Genomic DNA, 18,323 nt, shown 5'->3' with positions numbered 1-18,323 from the left:
CTGAACATGTTTGTGTCCATGAATTTAAATCACTTTAAGGTTTAGTTGTGTTTGAGTGCAGCCTGTATCTTATCTTAAAATAACAAGAAACCTTGTGTCCAATCATTTAAGTATCAGCTCTAAAATGTACAACAAAATAAATGACAAGGGTCAAAAGGAATCAAACAGATTTATGCCAACAGAAGTACACATTTGGCATCTGCCAGCGTGCAAGGTTAGCTTTCTGGTGACACTGAAACATCACCCGGGCCGAGGCTTAAGTTTAACCTGACAGTTTGCTGCTGTGTTTACTCGGTTGCTGTGGATGCAGCGAGACTGGCAGACACTGGTTTTGCCCCCAGCTGCTCTCGGTGGTTTCTAAAGAATCTACATTAAGGCCCAGTTGTTGTATTTAGATGCCAGTAGGGGCTCTGATGTCACAGCTGTGACACAAGAAAAGTTAGATTTATTGCTTCACCTGGATCAACAAGTGTGTGATACATTTAGGCCACTAAGGTACATTTTGTCTCCTCGGACATGCCACAAACTGTAAGTACAAATTAACTAAACAAAATCGTTCAGCTAACAAAAATACGTGCTAATGTTGACAACCTACAAAGTATGGAGTAGAAAAAAAATCTTATTTTACCAAACCTGCTGTAATCTATACAGGTTCAAAATTAGGACTTTGCCATCTGGCCAATCTGAGTGCCAGATATTTTGATTATGCCATGTATGGTTGCAATAAGCACTGTGTACCCGATGAGCACTCTTGCAATTTGGTGTTGTACTAAATTTCAAAGCAGCAGAGGCAAAGCTATTCTGACTTGATGGTGTCTTTCAATTTCGATGATCCCATTTTGTAAGACAGATGTTCTGTTAAAAATCAGTAGTTCTTAATCTAAGGTAAGTCTCAGACTTAACAAAGCTCAAGATGTTATTAAATGTTTTCACAGGCTAAGCAGTACTGCTCTTGACAAATAAATGGAGTGTCCCTTTAACGGCATAAATTCAAAAGCCAAGTCAAAAATCAAAAGTGTTTCCAGTGCACATTTATTGTCAGCCAATTGCAGATCTAACAAACTGATTTCCTTCATATAGAAACACAAGTTGAGAGTAGCTCAGTAGTCTCAAAACTACCCAAATGTTTTTAGACAAACAGAGCAATTACAGCAACGTACAAAAAATATATTCAAGGGTTGATGGATTAATTTTTGGACATTACATTTTTACCTCAAACCTTGCAAGTACAAAGTAAAGACAATGCACACACATCCTATCCGTAGAGACAATTAGAAATGACCAACGTGATTATAAAAAAATTTAATTAATTGATCATACTCTGCTTAATAAGTTATTTCAAGTGTGTGAACAGTGATACAGTGACACAAAACAATAAATTGCTCCTCCTTAGTAAACACATCTAATTAAAAAACAAAGGAATGTTGACAGAAAGGAGCGCTTCTGCTCATGCGGAAAGTTAACCCACTGTTTCCAGTGTGATATTTACATGTTAATCTTTACTGTAACTGTGTTGGGGAAAAATTACAGTGGTACTATTCATGCTGAGTATTACCCGTCAAAATAAAACATACATCTTGTGTGTGCCCATCATAAATACATTTGAAAGAAATCCATAAAAAGACAATTCAAGATGATTTCAAAACAAAATGTCAAATTAAAATGACTTAAATACTCACGGGAATGTAAACATTGCATGTGTTGTGCACCACTTCTCTGTCTTACAGTCTTTCACTGCATGAGGCTGAGGTGTGATAGCTGTCCCTGAATGCAATAAACCTTCTTTGAGTGACAATACTCTGCCCATAAGAATGACATCTTGTTCCTGGATAGTTCTCCGTATCTCTTCTACCAGCTGGAGTCAAACACCTTCTTGCACATGTTTGAGTTCTCCTGGTGAAGTGGGAATTCAGACCCAGGGACGAGCTGCTTCTTGCTCTTATGCGACACAACGCTCTTCCCTGATGATAAGCTCTCATACTTGGTCAGGTATTCACTGAAAGCAGAAGATGGAGAATAGACAATTAGGGTTTGCAAAACCTGATTTAATAATAAAACCCCAAAGAGCCTTGACATTTTTTTTTCCGGAAGGGTCTCACAGTACCTGACAGGGAAGGTAGTTTTGTCCATCTGCATGCACACCAGGAAGGGATATTCAGAAAACTGGACAGTAGTGATGAAGTCCAGCGATGCCTCTGTTTCGAAGCTGACCTCCACACCCGCTCTCATAAAGTCCATGTCCACTGTAACGTTGCCAGTGACCACTAACGCTCCCCTGAAACGAATGAAAACCAAGTGAAAATGTGTCCAACAGACAGAAAATAAGAGAAAGTGAAACTTGTGTTTCTTCATATGAAAATACTAATATTTTACAGGGTAAATGTCCAAAAAACATTTTAATTTTACTTTTATTTAATGTATCTTTACCTGTGAAATGGAGTTACACATGTGATAAGATATATATAAAATCACGTCATCTCAAGTTATTACATGCTAAATGTTCAAAATCCACTTTTTAAATTTAAAATAGTGTTCCACAACACAAAGATGAGTTTCTGAAGTTGGGTAAAAGTGGTAAAAAATAGGGAAATTATTATTGTTCTATTTTGCATACTAGGACATATTAGAGAGCGGTATTGTTGCTCACATCACGGCCATTTAAGGGAGGTTAAAATAAATCCTGTTTTGAAAGTTTTAGGTGTTCTGATATATAATAATATAATAGTATTTTTCACAGCAGCCATTTTGACTTGGAATAGTAGGGTAAACACAGGTGTTACCATTGATATAAACTAAGGCTCAGTTCCATTCAGGTCAAACAGAGTCAGGGTGCTGCTATAGTACACGTTGGTTCACTGAAAGGCTCTGCTACACTAAATGGAACAGAACCTCACTAGTAAAACCTGTGCTTACCTTACTATTTCATGTTAAAATGGCTGCTGTGAAAAAGGTATATTGTATGAGTCAGCTTTCATATTCTTCAATATATTTGTTTCTTACAGTTTGTATCAGTGGCTTAAAGGCACAGTTAAGCTCAGACACTAACAAGTAGAGTTTAATGTAACAACTTCCCCTTGTCTTTCAAATCAAAGTCTGTGCCAACCGGTTGAACATCCAACCTCTGTAACTTGCCCGCAGAGACATGCCTTGGCAAAGATGCCAGTGTGGTTTGTTCTGCTTCTATAGATAGCCTGCCTGTCTATTATCAGAGTGGACGAGGTACAACTATGCTGATCCATTCACCTGCCTCTGCCATTCCCCTCCACACATGGGTCAAATCATTGTGAAGACCAAATTCAAGATCTGACCCTTAACAGTGATCTAGAAAAGCGATAGAAGCTCTTTGCTCTTAAATCATATTCTTGTTATCAATTTACATTGATGACATTGCATGTTTTTGGCACCTTAACTTAAAATTCCCTTTTCTTTTCCATCGTTTGTAATCATAGTGGACATTTACAGAGCTGTAGATTAGATGTGTCACTGATGAAAGCATAATTATAAGGCACTAGGACAGGGTATTGTTTCAAATTGCTAGTATAAAAACTGGGTTTTAGTCTGGATACCAACGTTTCACAACTTCCTTTGCTATGTTAATTAAAATTAATAACTTCTCAAACGCATTATCAAAAATAAATAAATGAATAAAAGAATATTTGATCTATTCATATTAGTTTTGCTTTTGAGATTACTGTTAAGGACAATGTTGTTTGTACTTAAAAAGTAATGAGGTGCATATGCAGCCCTGTCTTGCACAGGAAAATGACACCATATTTCAATGTTAAAAATCTGTGGCATTGCTCTTTAAATCCTGTTTCATCACCAGATGCCGCAAGCAAACCGATACCAGCATGATGATGCGCTCCATTTTCAGCGGCTACTGTTGTGCCTCGACTGTAATGTTTTAAAATAGAGAACCAGACAGAGCTTACGTCATATCCACACAAACCTAAAAATGAGACACTCGCGAAGCACAATACTGGAGTGTGTTCAACGTGCCGGTGGAACAAATGAATCAGACAACACTTATAGACCATCTAAAGTTCACATGAATCCAACATCAACAGAAATCTATTTGCAGTGCGGTGACATAGCTCGAACTTCTAAAACAACTTTCCTTTCAGTCACAAAGGTTGTTTTCTAAGAATTGTCTGCCTATCCCAAAGGCCTTTGCCCTACAAGTGTATTACATCACACTGTACATACAGTACTTCACAAACGTACTCAGTGAGATAATCATTCACGGTTGTACTAGAGGCTGTGACCTACTGTATATGCACGGCACATAATATTATTTAAAAGGATTGCTGATGCCCTAATTCAGCTACAAGACAAAAACAACTGCACCAGCTGTTTTATTGTATTGTCTCTGAGCCGTACCTGTTGTTGACGCTGGTCTTGGACTCCCTGTACCACAGACTGATCTCCATGCCTCCAGAGATGTCAATGGCTAAGCCTCCTTGAAACTCTGCACTCGCCTTCAGACCGGACTGCAGCTGGATCACCTGGCGCAGAGAAGGTGAGCAGGACAGAAAATTAAAACACACAATGAAAGACTTGGTTATGTCTGAAATAGCCACAGCAAAAGGCATAAGAAATGCCACATCCTGTATCAGCAGCACACATTTAGACCCTGTTCCGACTCACTAACCTCAACAACTGACATTATTAACTTGAGTCAAATACTATCTGTATTCCTCTGACCAAGTAGACAAGTACTCATACATACTGTAATGTAAAATGCAAGTAGTATGTTAAGTTTAGGAAAACTAAAACGAAAGCAGTCCTGACTGTTGACTGACTGCAGGAGATGGGACGCAAACCTCCATCTCCAGTGTCAAAGTCTATGCATTGTGTGCCCAATCCTGTTTTTTGGCAATGTAATCTAGCAACATCAGGCGACTTCTGCTTTGCAGTTGAATGTAAAAACCTGAGAGAATTTCAAGCTGCTGTTTTCCTCGAGTTGTTGTTAAATCCTGTTCTCTTTCATAAACTTCATACAGCCTAGGTCATCACCAAGGACCTAGAGTCAACGACCTACCTGTCGTGCATGACTCAATACTACTGGCAGTCACTCTTGTTCGTAACCATACCAAATGTAAACTTTAAACACTAGGATGATGTTCACCCATTATATTAAGGTGTCATGTAAATGGGGCATCAATGCAGTACACAGTAGTAACTGCTTACCTCAGAATGATCAGTCAACAGGATGAGGCCCTTCACTACATTCATAGGCTCTCCGCTCATGGAGAACATTTTGGACATGAGGTCACTGTAACCCTTGAAGAAGGTGACGGGCCGCAGCTGGACATCGAACAGCAGTGCCGACATTCCAGCAAACGACTCCAGGTCTTCTTCTCCCTGGTCTGGGGTGGCAGCTATCAGTGACTCCAGACCCTGGGCCTCAATTGCCACCTGGAAGACAGGAAGAATATCAAAATTAGTTCAAAGTAGCAATTCGATAATGATCTGTTCTAATATTTCACATACACTGCATAAAAATTTCATATATTTCATGAGGACAGGCAAAGCAAGTACAAGGGTCGTGTATGAAAACGGCATAAAGCACCATAAAAACATCAAATTATATGTTTAGTATATATTACATTAGTTCACTTCAGTTTCATTATGTGGTTTCCTTACCTGTAGCCCATGTAGCGTTGCTCCTTTACTAGCACCATAAATATTCATGTTGCTTCTCCTCAGGATCCCAGAGCCTGAATACAGGATGTCCAAACTGTATGTGGATGTCACATCAGCAGATTCTGTAAGAATGAGGATTTTAAAGTACTCAGTCAACATACATGAACTGTTGGGATGTTATTTAAAAGCAAATAATAGTGAGACTCAAAATGGTGTGAAGCTACCCCAAAGGTCAATGCTAATGTTTGACTTAGTTGACTCAAATCTTATTACCTTTTTTCTTCACTTCATCTCAGATTCTAAATCTTGAAACAATATAGTTTGTAATTTATTTCAGGCTTGGAAATAAGGTTTGATTACTTACGTGCCATGAATCCCGAGAATGCAGACGATGACCCAACCTTTGCAAAACGGTCGTAGTTATGGGAAATCATGTCCCTCATAGCTTTTTGTATAACTTTGCTGAAAATGAAAAAATATATATATTGTACAATAAATGGCTGCAATTAAAACTCTTTCTATTTATGTTCTGTTATACAAATGCTCTTTTTTGTGTTCAACTCCAAAACTCGAAAGGAAAAGTAATTTCTGTTGCTCCATAACAAACCTGGCAGGCAACTGGAAGCGGAGGATATCCTGGATCTTAGATAGCATGTACTTGTTCATTTCATGAGGCAGATTTCCAATAGACAGAAGCAGATTCTTGACTTCCATGTATGACGGGTTGCTACTGAGGATGACGTCAGCAGCAGCAGCTCTCACATTTTTCTCATAGATCCTTCGATTCTGGTGGTAAACCCTGTTCACTGTCTGCTTCACCTACAAATGACATAAATATTTAATTTCAGTTTCTGTTATAGTCTAGCTAGCTTCGCATAGCAGAAACACTCAAAAACATCAGTTAAAATGAAGTGTCATGTACACACCAATGGCTTACCTCATTGGTCATGAGTTTGACATCGTATCTCTGCAGAGCAGTGAGGGCGATGGTGCTGTAAGATCCCAATTCTGACTCTGCATATTTGGTGAAAATGGGAATAGCTTCCGGAAGCATAGAGTTCTTCAGAGCCAGAAGATACATCTGGACCTCGGACTCTACCTGTCTGCTTTCAGGACTGTCTAGAAGCAGCTTCTTCACCTGCACCACTGTCTGTGAGGTGAATATACAGCAGAAGATCATCAGTCAGCTCTTGGATTCATTCAAATTAGTTTTGTTAACACAGTATTCCACAAAGAAAACACACATTTTCAGCCTATTCAACAAGTTTTACATTAAAATAGGCCCTGCATTCATGTGTAACTTGTCATTTATTATCTTCTTGGGAGCTTACCGGTAAGTTGCACTCTCCTTTCTGACAAAGCTTATGGACCAGGGCTCCCATAATGATCACTACTGACTCTTTGATGTCAGTGCTGCCAATCTTTCCATTTGAAATATCCTGAAAAGGAAATTTTTATCATTAAAATTCAATCAAAAATATTCAATGCTGGCATATAATTTCAGTATAATGTAAAATGGTTTCGCAGACTTATTCTTAAGACAAAATTTTAAATATTATCATATATTACATATCAGCAATTAATGAGGAGATTTTTCCCCACAAAATTAATTCAAGAAAAAAGCTAATATAATTTGGGGGAATTTGATGATTATCTGAGGATCAGCTAATGGACTGCAGTAGTTGAAGATACAATTTACCAAAATGATCAAAACAGGAAGTAAGGTGAGGTGTGAGAATTGTTTTTTTAACCAGTACCACTTTTTCACTGGAGCGCAAGTGAAGCACCATTTCCATGTATAAATCACTGATATGGACTATATGACTGCAGGTCTTAATCTTTCCTTTAATAAGCCAGTTCTGTTTTTAAGACACTCACCAGCAGAGCCTGGAGCATCCTCTCGTTGGGATGTGAAGCAAAGCCGCATGCATAGAGAAATCTCTCCTGCAGAACGAAACCTTTGGTGTCGGTGAAGTTAAGAAATTCAAGCATGGCATCCAGAGATGCAGTGGTCTGGGAGGAGGTCACAGCATCCACCACCTGAGGTCTGAAGAAGGTAAACACAACAACGGTGAGTTAATCTTCTTGGATCCTCACATTCTCAATCTTAAAAGGTAGACTAATTCAAAGAAACCACAGATTGATGAAATCAGTAAGTAAAATAAGATGTAGGGTAGAAGGAGGAGCTTGTTTACAGAGATGTCTTGCTGGCACTCTTCAGCACTTTGAGGATCTCGTCCTTGGACGCCTTCCTAATGCCCTGGATGAGGGCCAGGAAGCTGCGAGGAGCCGTGGCTTTGGACAGGCTCGCTGGCTCCAGCAGCTTCTGTTGAGTCTGCCAATGTTCAAAAAGCTAAGGGGGAGAACACACAGGAGAGGGGATTAGGAGACAGATCGTCTTCAGTCAGTAATTACAGTACAGAAATATACAGTATCTATTTACCAATACAGTGTTACTTAGAAATCGCTCTGTAATAATGACTCGTGCGACTCAGACCTTCATATGCCATACTAACCATAGAAGGGCTATAGGCTTCAAAATGTTAGTTGTACTGATTCAGTGAAGAGCATGAGAGTGCCACCTAGTAATAATGACTTATACAAGTTCATGAAAACAAGTTAGTCAATTTTAAAACATTTTTAACTTACGACTTTACTCATAATTACAATTACACATGGGAGATGATGATGGAAACATGAAAGATAAACAATAATTGCAGTTTGTTGCTTAACTTTAGTTTTTTTTTTCATAGTTCCTGTGATTTTCAACATATCAACATTGCTAATCCCTGATCGTTAAGAGAAGTCAGATGAAAAGAAGAAGCACAAGCAGTCAGATCATACAGATTTTAAACAAACCCCTAGGTTAGTAACACTTATTTGGAAGAGAAAACAAAGGCCAATGGTAAAATTATCACTCAATCCAAACCCAACACAATCTGACCACTTTTGGTTTCTGTGTGACTTCACTGTAGCAATGCCGACATGCTCACAGATTTCAGCAGTTACTCTGATGAGTTAAATGTTATCATAAGAGAGCCAAACACCTAAGTGGTAATAAACCAGAATTATCCTTAAATATGTAAACTGTTGCAGGAAGGAGCTCCAGGTAAAATCTGCTATATGGTCCATTTTGTGTGGTATGTGTTTTGTTCTTGACTTCCTATGTTCACAAGAACGTGTCCACAGACACTCTGTATGCTCAGAATGAGAACATGCTGGCCTTTAGCAGGTATAATGATTACCATGTTCACCATCCTGTATCGGAAAATTGAGAATTTGATCTGATGATGGAGCTAGAGGAAATTTTAAAGAATCACCAAAATCATCATTATTCATCCTCTGGGGACCAATATCTGTACAAATTGTCATGGCAACCTATTCAATTCTTGAGGTAATTCAGTAGAACAAAGTCATTTAATGGAGCATGGCTAAATATGGCTATGAAAGATATGATTTAGTGTGTGTAAGTTAACAGATACTCACTGATGGACAGCCCTTGCACTGGGATTTGACCTTCTCCGCCACGATACCAACAGCAGCCAGTTTGGCATCGATTGACTTGACAACACCAGCCACATCTTTCCCAGCAACCTCCAGCGGTCCAGCCTCTGTCCCTACCAATGTGAGGGTTTGCCTGGAAAGCAAGACATTTTAAATTTAAAGTGCGCCCAATATTAGAAATGGCAGCTTACTTAAATTCTTTGTTAAGGCATTTACTTGGACACGACTTTGGCTGCAGTAGATCTGCGGGTGTTGACAGCCAGTGAGTGTGTTTCGTCAGCCACGGCCGAGCGGATGAAACCATCTTCGAGTGTGAACACTGTAACAGAACTGGACTTCCTACTCACACCCATGACCTGAAGGGGAACACATAAAGGCCAAATTTATTAGTCATTCAGTAACACTCAAGTTTGAGCATCGTGAGATGGTCTGAATGCCGACATACCTGACTGTGTGTGGTGAATCCGGTCTCTGCTGTCTTACAGGTCTCCAGGATTTTGGTTCTTGTCACTTGACCTTTGACCGCCTTGTACTCGACTATGCACCTTCCAGACACATCATTCTGTTCACAGACATTAAGTTTGTTTTATTACATATAGCTAATATGTAATAAAATATAAATTATGTGAATACATGTGATGGGAGTATTATCATGCCTTTTACCTCTATAACCTTCCCAGTTTTGAGCTGTACTTGCAGTAAGCTGGCCAGCCCTCTTTTAAGGTTCTTGATGGTTGCAGGTTCGGCCCAGTAGGAATAAAATGCTTTTGCCTACAGCAGACACGTAAAAAGAAAGCAACCTGTTAAAAATAATTTCATGCTTTTGAACAATGATCCCAAGACAATCTGTCCAGCAGATAAAGCAGCTGCTGCAGCCAACAAGCAACTGTACGTGCTGCCGCTCACAAAGCTTTTAGGGTGTCAGTTTTCCTTCCACATGTGTGCATGCTCATGACATCAGAGACTTTTTACATTACATGCAGAAATAAAATATATTCTTTGAAGTGCCGATCAAAAACAAAACCAGAATACTTTGGTATTAGCACTTCAAAATTTTAAAAAGACTCAACCTGGCAGGCAGTATGCTGCCTCGAATTATATTCTCAATACACATCAGCACACAGGAATGACCAGCATGAAAGTTAGGTCAGTCTTGTGTTTACCTACGTTATGGGATATCATATTAAAATAATGGAACCGAAGCTCAGCCAAATGAGCTTTGTTCATCTTGAGAAATATCATATCACAACGCACAGTTTCCCAATGAGGCTTCAGTTTTGCTCAATAATGGACTCTGTGTCCTGCTCATCAGTGAAGAAACCAACCTATTACATCATCCTACGTTGTCTCCTATACAGTATGTAATTTATTTCTGGTGCTCAGCCACAATATCATCTAGGACCACCATAAATAGATTGCCCACTGCTACTCTGTGTATTTTTCCTGCAGCAGCCTGCCATCAGTATAAATAACAACACCGGGGGAGACACATCTATCCTGTTTCACACCGTTCATTCTTCCAACCTTCACTCCACACTGAACCAGTATTAATCCTGAGAGGTAAAGTTTAGCTAAGACTTGTTTTGTTTTTCAGTTGGTGTACAATAGTTTAAAGACCAGTGTGTAGGATTTAGTGGCATCTAGCTGTGAAGTTACAGATTGCAACCATTTGAATACAGATCAGGTCTTTCAAGCATGTAGGAGAAACTACGGTGTCTATCTGGAGTCAGTGTTTGGTTTGTCCGTTTCGGGCTACTATAGAAACATGGCAGCCTCTAAAGAGGACACGTTCCCTCTGTAGATAAAAATGGATCATTGTAAGGTAACAAAAACTGAAGGATTACTATTTTTAGGTGATTATACACTAATTAAAACATATCTATTAATATTATATTCAATCCCTGCCCGTAGATCCTCCTAAATGTTACACACTGGACCCTTTATGCAACAGTGGACATTAGCATTTCTTATTAAAGGGTTTATACATTGTAACAAATGGTAATAAATGGTAGTCATTTACCTGAGATTAAATGGTCATTCAGTCCAATTTTCATAACATGGCAACCCAAAAGCTGTTATTATTTCTATTCTTATAACTTACCTATATATTCATGAATAACTTATTAACCATTCATAATAAACAAAAAAAGTTAAAACTTATAAACACTTTTTTAATAAAGGGTGCCTTATTAGAATGTTGTACTAAAGATTTAACTGTATATCTAAACCTAACATGTAATAAAAAACAATAACTACTATAGCAGCTCTGAGAGGTTGTACTTGATCACAGTGAGATATAAATGCTAATGTCAGATGCTAAGATGCGTAAAATGACAATGCTGATGTTTAGCATATATGTTTATGCCACGTTCACCATCTTAGTTTAGTGTATAATTATCTATCTATCTATTCTAACATCCACTAATTAGCACTATCCATAAAGTACAGCTGAGGCTGATGGGAATGTCGATTGTTTTGCAGGTCTTCGGTCAAACCAAAACCTAAAATCTCGACCTGATGATGGTACTAGCAGAAAGGTCAAGAGATCAAAGTTCGTACAAACAATTCATCTTGAAAGAGAAATGAGTGTCTGATCCAAATTTAACAGAAATTCATCCAACAGCTGTTGAGATATTTCAGTCTGGACCAAAGTGGTGGACAGACAGACTGACAGTGCCATCCCCGTGCCACTATGGCTGGAAACTTGAGTGAAGAGATCATTACCTTTGCCAACAGTATTTAGCCATGAACCAATGTCATATGATTATTCTCCTGGGTCTTTTAATAAGATATCTAACAATCAGCTTGCTATTCTTCGTCTGGTGGCACTACTGGGATAGCATATAGTGATAATGATTTGATAACAGTGAATGAGTTTGGCTTGAACTCAAACATCTCACAGCCAGTAAGAAGACAGTATGAGCCTTATCCACCAACAGGGAGCCACTCTTTGAGTCAGGCTAGTTCATTCATTCATTGACCCTCTGAACCGGCAGACCTTTGCACACACACACACGTTGTCTGGTATTTCCCCTGCCAGCATCATCACTCCAGCACAATGAGGGTAAGCTCATTAATTCTCTGAATACTACAACAGTGCAGTACTGGAAGTACATTACTGCATTTATAACATTACATGTCAGATGACGATCAGAAATTGGCTGATGTTGTTCCAATTCTTTCTTTATGTAAAAAGGTGTTGTATTTCGACCATGACAAGTGCCAAGAGTGGAAATGATAATGCTCTTACCTTTCCATTTCTCAGATGCAGTAAGAAAGGTTTTGTCAGAGCTGCTAGTTTGGTCTTCCCCAAAACGCTTTCTGCTGTGGATCCATGGAGGACGTTCTTCTTCTCTGATCGCCGGGACGCAGGGTTGAGCCTCACATTTGAGATCTATGAATGAGAGATTCATTTATGTGAGCAAACCACCACCTCTGAACTTACTCACTCATATATGACCTGACTAAAATTTACTATGCAATGACATCATATCCTATGTCAACATGTGACCAACATACCACCAGCTGAATCAGTTGGTCATCTTTGCTGCTGGGATCTCTCCAAACTAGGTTGACGTCCACATCGCTCGAGATCCTGTAGCCAGCACTGCCCTCTTTTGACCCCTTAGTCTTGTCCACCAGCACCTCGGTGGTGTAGCTGAATTTGTACAGCTGGTTGTTGTTCAGCCGGGGTCCAGCAGCAGCACCACCTGAAGAAACACAAAAAACACAGCTGGTGAGAAAACACGAGTGGAGAGTGGCGCTTTATATTACTGCCAAACATTTTTCAAACGTAGCTTTTCAGATAGATTTTTCATTTGATGTCAATACCTTATAAATATCAACTAGTATAAACCTGCAACTTGTTACAGTAATTCATCCCAGTGAACATTCAGTCATTTTCATTTGTTTGTCACTGTATCCTCATGAACTGTAATAACACAGTTGTGAGCAGTGACTGTTTTGGAAACTCTTTTCTGGTGGTGCGTTCAAGCTCTAAAATTTGTGTGTGTTGTCCTGGGAAACAAAAAATAAGCAAACATGGATGTTGTGGAAAGGATACTGTGATTTTGGTAGATTGTTATGTGTAAACTCTCAAACCTCAGATCATAGAATACTTTTAAAAGCAAATCTACACTTTAAACTGCCTTGCCATTAATGATAATGTAACTTTGACAAGATGACAAGGCTCCACTCCGATGAATGGGCTCAAAATAGATGACTCTATGTCAGTAATTCAGATCATTTTTAGTTATGAAGAATGCCGAAATGGGTGAGTAAAAGCCTCTGTTAAAAGGCATTGTGCTTTTTTACCAAAATAATTCACAAAGCTGTGGCTCATGACATGACAAGATGCATTCACATTCATGCTAATAGGTGATATAAATATAATGTGTTTGTGACAAACTGACAAATTAAGTCTTGCGGTGTAAGGCTTTCTTCAGCTTTGCATTAAAATATGTAATTCCAGGTACCTTTAACCTGTGTTTTAGCTTCCCAAATGCAGTGACAGGTATTGACATGAAAGTTGTTTTTTTTAAAGAACTTCCATTGAATATACTGCTCTTTCTCTTTCTCTTCTTTCATTATTTTGTGTCTATTTTACAGAAATACTGTCTGTGGATAGCGTTAAGGTGACTCAATCAGCGGCCATTTAACAAGGCGTGTTTCGGAGATAAAAATCTCTCCTCTGCTCTATTAATGACAAGCTTTTTTGTTAGATATGACATTAGGCCACAAGGGAGGACAGACTGACGTGTCAGTATTTGATTTCATCACCAGTCATTGAGGAGAACGTGGAGCTGAATTCAACAAATACAAATTCTGGGTCTACACTGAGAGATTCTTAGGGAACACCAGAAGCAAAACACTAAAATTTATAATATATGGGTTTTATTTTTCTTCACTATATTCTTATGAATCAGTGATGCCACCAAACAGAATTATGTGAAGCTACTACATTGGCAATGAAAAAACTACTCACTGAATCCAGCCAGGATTCATTCATTTAAGGATTTTAAACACTAAAATGAAGCTCATCGACAATTTCCCAACTTTTCCTCTATGAAGAAGCCTCCAGGGCACACCGAAATGCCATTTAGACCTACACATAAACATCATAAACATGATACATTTCTAGTAGTTGAGATCTTCTTGTCCCAAATAAATGCATTCATCTTGCATTAAATATTCTGTTGTCCCCAAAAATCCCACTGCCACAAACTGTATCTACACACAGAAATAAAGTCACAACAACCCATCCACTCACCTTTGGCTGAAGCTGAGACACAGGAGGCTGTACAGAGCAAGAACACAACGAGGGTTAACATTGTGTGTCCTCTCTCTGCAGCCAGAAGAATCAAAAACCGACACAGGAAAAAGAGTCAGTGGCTGAGGAGTCACTAAAGGGCCAAAAAAGAAAGGCAAAGCAAGTCCAAGCTTCTCCTATTATGTTTTATCGGAGGGGAGGGCAGACTCCAAACTCCACGCTCAAGTACTAAGTACGAGATAACCAGCAAATCATTAACCTGCGGAGCACAGATTTGTCAGGAACTTCTGCTTATTGACAGATGTAGCCAGGTTTTAATACAGCCGGGGCGGGATCTGCGTCTGCGCGCGGCCATGTGATCGATTAATCAGTGAAATGGGATTACCTGATTGTTTCAAATGATCAATGGAGGAGTGAGACTCGCTGTCTAGGTTTCAAGCAGGCTGCATGAACTGACTAGACAACAAACAGTGAAGTTGTTTGATAGAAAAATGAATACAATCAGCGCAAAAATATGTAATTTAGCAGAAATGTATATTTACCGAGAGGTGGTACAGAGAGACGTCTTCATGTTGGACACCTTTCACCTAATTTCTTTTTTAAGGATAAACAGTCAGTGCTTTGTCGGTGAGTCTTGGTTGGCTGGAGGAAATGGGCAGTCTGTCAGTGAAACCGGCCCTCGAGCTCAAGTTACAGCATCCCAGGGGACCCAAAAAGTTTGGTACATTTCAGTATGAATGTGGGATTCTTTTACACGAGAGAAATTAGTTTAGATCAGTGATCAGTTTTAGAGTAAAGCAAGGATATAAGGTTAATGTGTCAGGTTTTAGACAAAGTCCACTGTGTGTGTGTGTGTGTGTGTGTGTGTGTCATCACTTTCATCAGGAGCACTTACTGTCCTGTTTTGATCAATCCGTATTATTACATTGTGGTAAAGTCAAACTTTTTGTCCTAAAGCAGATTTATGTTTATTTGAATCCAAACTCTCCTCACCTTCATACCTTAATTCTTACAAATCCTCAAATAAATGTGAACAAAACAGGCATGCAAGGAGATAAACAACCCACATATTCTATCAAATAAGTCTGACACTAAAGTTATAATAATATAGTAATATAATAATAATCAGATTCTGAAAGATTCTGAAAGAAAAGACAACTCTATTTGCCAACTGTGCGGACACATACAATTTAGGTAATTTGATAATCAACATGCACACATATATTAGACAGTGAGGAAGAGAAAAACTTGCCGCAATATTTAGTTTTTCCCATTTATTTTACAAAATATTGACACAGCACAAGACTGATTACATCCTCAGATTGATCTGTTAATGTAATAACTCAATAACATAAGAGACTCCATTACAAATAAATGTCCTGCATTCAATGATGACATGATTTAGGTTCAGAATTGTATCATCAGTAAAATGGACTTAAAGTAGGCTACCGAAAGTTAAATAACTTATTATGCATCAGAATGGCTCCCATCAGTGTTATATTGTAGTTGATCTTTATATACTGCTCTGTATATAAACATAAAGTAGAACAGTAGCATACAATGTAGGTACTCAAGTAAATTTCAGCATAGATTTGATTGAAGCAGAAATATTGAATTAATACTGAGCAGCCAGTGGGTGTCAGTGTTTATCTGACTGCCCTCCTCCCCTGAGATGGTTACCAGTTTGGAGTTTCAGTTGGTACTAAAAAAAGAAATAAGTTAACTTCACGACTGATGTCTTCATAGATCGTTTGTCCCTTCAGGCTGAGATTATGCAATCCGCCTCCAGCACACAGACATCATATCAGCTCTCCCTATCTGATGACTTCTTCACTGTCCTGAAGATAGACGTCTCCAATAACTAGAAAGCTGTCAATGTCCAGCTTCAACCAGGAGTCAGGAGCCGCTGTTGTGCTTCTTCAGTGGACTCAGATTATCACAGATTATCTTCCACAGATAAAGTACTAGGAAGTATGTCATGACCTGTGGGACTTTTTTAAAATGCCCTTTCCTTCAGTGACAGATAAAGCATGAAATACAAAGTACATTATAAAGGAGCAAATACAAACAATGAAAACAGCTAATTGAGGATGAATATCAATTACATACAGTAATATATTAATAATGAGAATAATCTTCATGTATCACCTTTCTTTACAAATGTACAAGGTTAATATATATAGTACATAAGTATAAGTATATACTATATGTATAGTATATGTTCAAGGGAAATTTAACAGTAGAAATGGAGCTAGTTAACCTGAGATACTCCAGCAAGCTTTTTCAAAGCTTTGGGGCCCTGACTGCAAGGACGCCCCACAAGTTTTGATGTACATACGGAGTCAGGATGTGCCTAATGCAAGATGGAGTGAGACTGAATGGATTTACAACAATAACATTTTAAAAATACTTCTAAAAGTAATTGGGAACCAATGTAAGAGAACTAAAATAAGAGTAATATGTACACAGCAGCTTTCTCCACATTTATAGTGGGAAAATGTAAATAAAGTACATGACACTGTGTGACACTGACCCTCTGTGTATATGACATTATAAGGCACCCTTGGTGTTTCAGGAGGAGCTACATTCAACAGATATGAGTGATGTGAAAGCTGTTTTCAAGGGATACAAAGAACAATGAAGAATTCTCCTGTTCTATCAAACATCTGGATAAATAATAAAAGGGTTGGAAGAAGGATAGTTTCACAAAGATGAATGAATAAATAAGACACAAACATGTGTATAATACTTATACTAAAATGATCAATTATTTACCACTGATAGTAAAAACATTTAGGCATTAAACCAGAGAGCGAGTGAATGTGCGTGAGAGGAAGGTTGATTACATCAGTAGGAACGAGTCTGCTGTGCTGCTGTTGTGTATTGAGTCTTGAAAAGGGACCGGAAGCAACACTGAGGCATCTGGCCAAAGGTCAGGTCATATGTTTGCAATCAATCCCTGATAACACAGCAAACAGATACACTTATCAAAGCTGAGTATCTTAATTGCGAATTATCTATGCTGTGTTGAAAGAAGAGTATGATATTGTTGTTCTTGCCATGAATGAGGTTTATTTTAAGAGAAAAACTGTGGCCTTCTTCAGACTCTAATCAATAAATTACAATTAGGGAACTGAAAACGGTCTGAGACATCACATGAACAGAACAACATATCTCTGCTCTGACTTTCAAAACTAACCTATGGCCTATGGATTTGCCATTTTTGTTTTTTAAACATTTTAGAAAATCTGAGGGGCCTCAGTGAGTTTAATCATATTTTCTGTGTAGATTTCATAGCTAAAATTGGTATAGAATAAGGTTTGACTGGCCGTTTTTTAAGGTTTTAGTGGTCTATTTGTTTTAGGTGTGTTTATGTGTGCATGTGTGAGAGAGGTGACACCACTTTTGTCTGAAATAACAATGATACAAGAAATAATTAATTATCCACAGATAATGGCATCCTCTCTATCTTTTATGGCCTCTGGCTCGTTCCACACCCAAGAGATTGTCAGCAAATTAAGGTTAAATGTCATGCAAAACATGAAAAAGTGCCAGTGAAGGGGCAATGAACTTTTTTATGTTTTGCAGCAGCCCACAGAAAGGATGGTGATAATTAATTTTAAACACTAGATGGTGGTGTTGAGTGACAGTGTAATTCATCTGCAAGGATGTGACTAGACAGTGTTACCTTCATTAATAAGCATGTTAAGGCAGCAGGAAAGGACAAGTCATTTACTGTCAGTAGCAATCTGTTGCTGACAAGTTTATTGTAAATAAAGGAGTCTAATAACTGTGTATCACAGTATTTAATTTTATGTTTTATTATTTAAGTATTAATAACTGTGGCCAAACTCAATCAGCTTTAACCCACCATCTATATAAATTATTCATACACAGACAAAAG

At 38.4% G+C, this 18,323-nt stretch overlaps 1 protein-coding gene across 1 annotated transcript; it reads right to left on the bottom strand.

Moving 5' to 3' along the window:
* Positions 1-1,015: 1,015 nt before the first annotated feature.
* Positions 1,016-14,685, bottom strand: mttp (microsomal triglyceride transfer protein). The gene is made up of 18 exons (XM_051385415.1): positions 14,420-14,685; positions 12,670-12,860; positions 12,401-12,544; positions 9,814-9,921; positions 9,596-9,712; positions 9,367-9,506; positions 9,133-9,283; positions 7,842-7,999; positions 7,525-7,693; positions 6,978-7,085; positions 6,584-6,796; positions 6,254-6,465; positions 6,011-6,108; positions 5,647-5,768; positions 5,191-5,418; positions 4,381-4,505; positions 2,105-2,275; positions 1,016-1,996 (listed from the first exon to the last, which is right to left on the bottom strand). Exons 1-18 carry the CDS (start codon positions 14,478-14,480, stop codon positions 1,849-1,851), a joined length of 2,664 nt encoding a protein of 887 aa, XP_051241375.1. The 5' UTR covers positions 14,481-14,685; the 3' UTR covers positions 1,016-1,848.
* Between the last annotated feature and the right edge of the window lie 3,638 nt (positions 14,686-18,323).

Source organism: Dicentrarchus labrax, unplaced genomic scaffold (genome assembly GCF_905237075.1).
Source record: "Dicentrarchus labrax unplaced genomic scaffold, dlabrax2021, whole genome shotgun sequence".
Lineage (NCBI taxonomy): Eukaryota > Metazoa > Chordata > Actinopteri > Moronidae > Dicentrarchus > Dicentrarchus labrax.
This window is presented reverse-complemented; position numbering and strand designations above follow the sequence as displayed.

Excerpts from the sequence above, each read along its gene's own strand:
- mttp (XM_051385415.1), bottom strand. The coding sequence starts at position 14,480 with ATGTTAACCCTCGTTGTGTTCTTGCTCTGTACAGCCTCCTGTGTCTCA. Across the intron at positions 6,466-6,583 it reads TCAAACTCATGACCAATGAG|GTGAAGCAGACAGTGAACAG; the intron begins GTAAGCCATTGG and ends TGTCATTTGTAG. Across the intron at positions 6,109-6,253 it reads CGCTTCCAGTTGCCTGCCAG|CAAAGTTATACAAAAAGCTA; the intron begins GTTTGTTATGGA and ends TTTCATTTTCAG.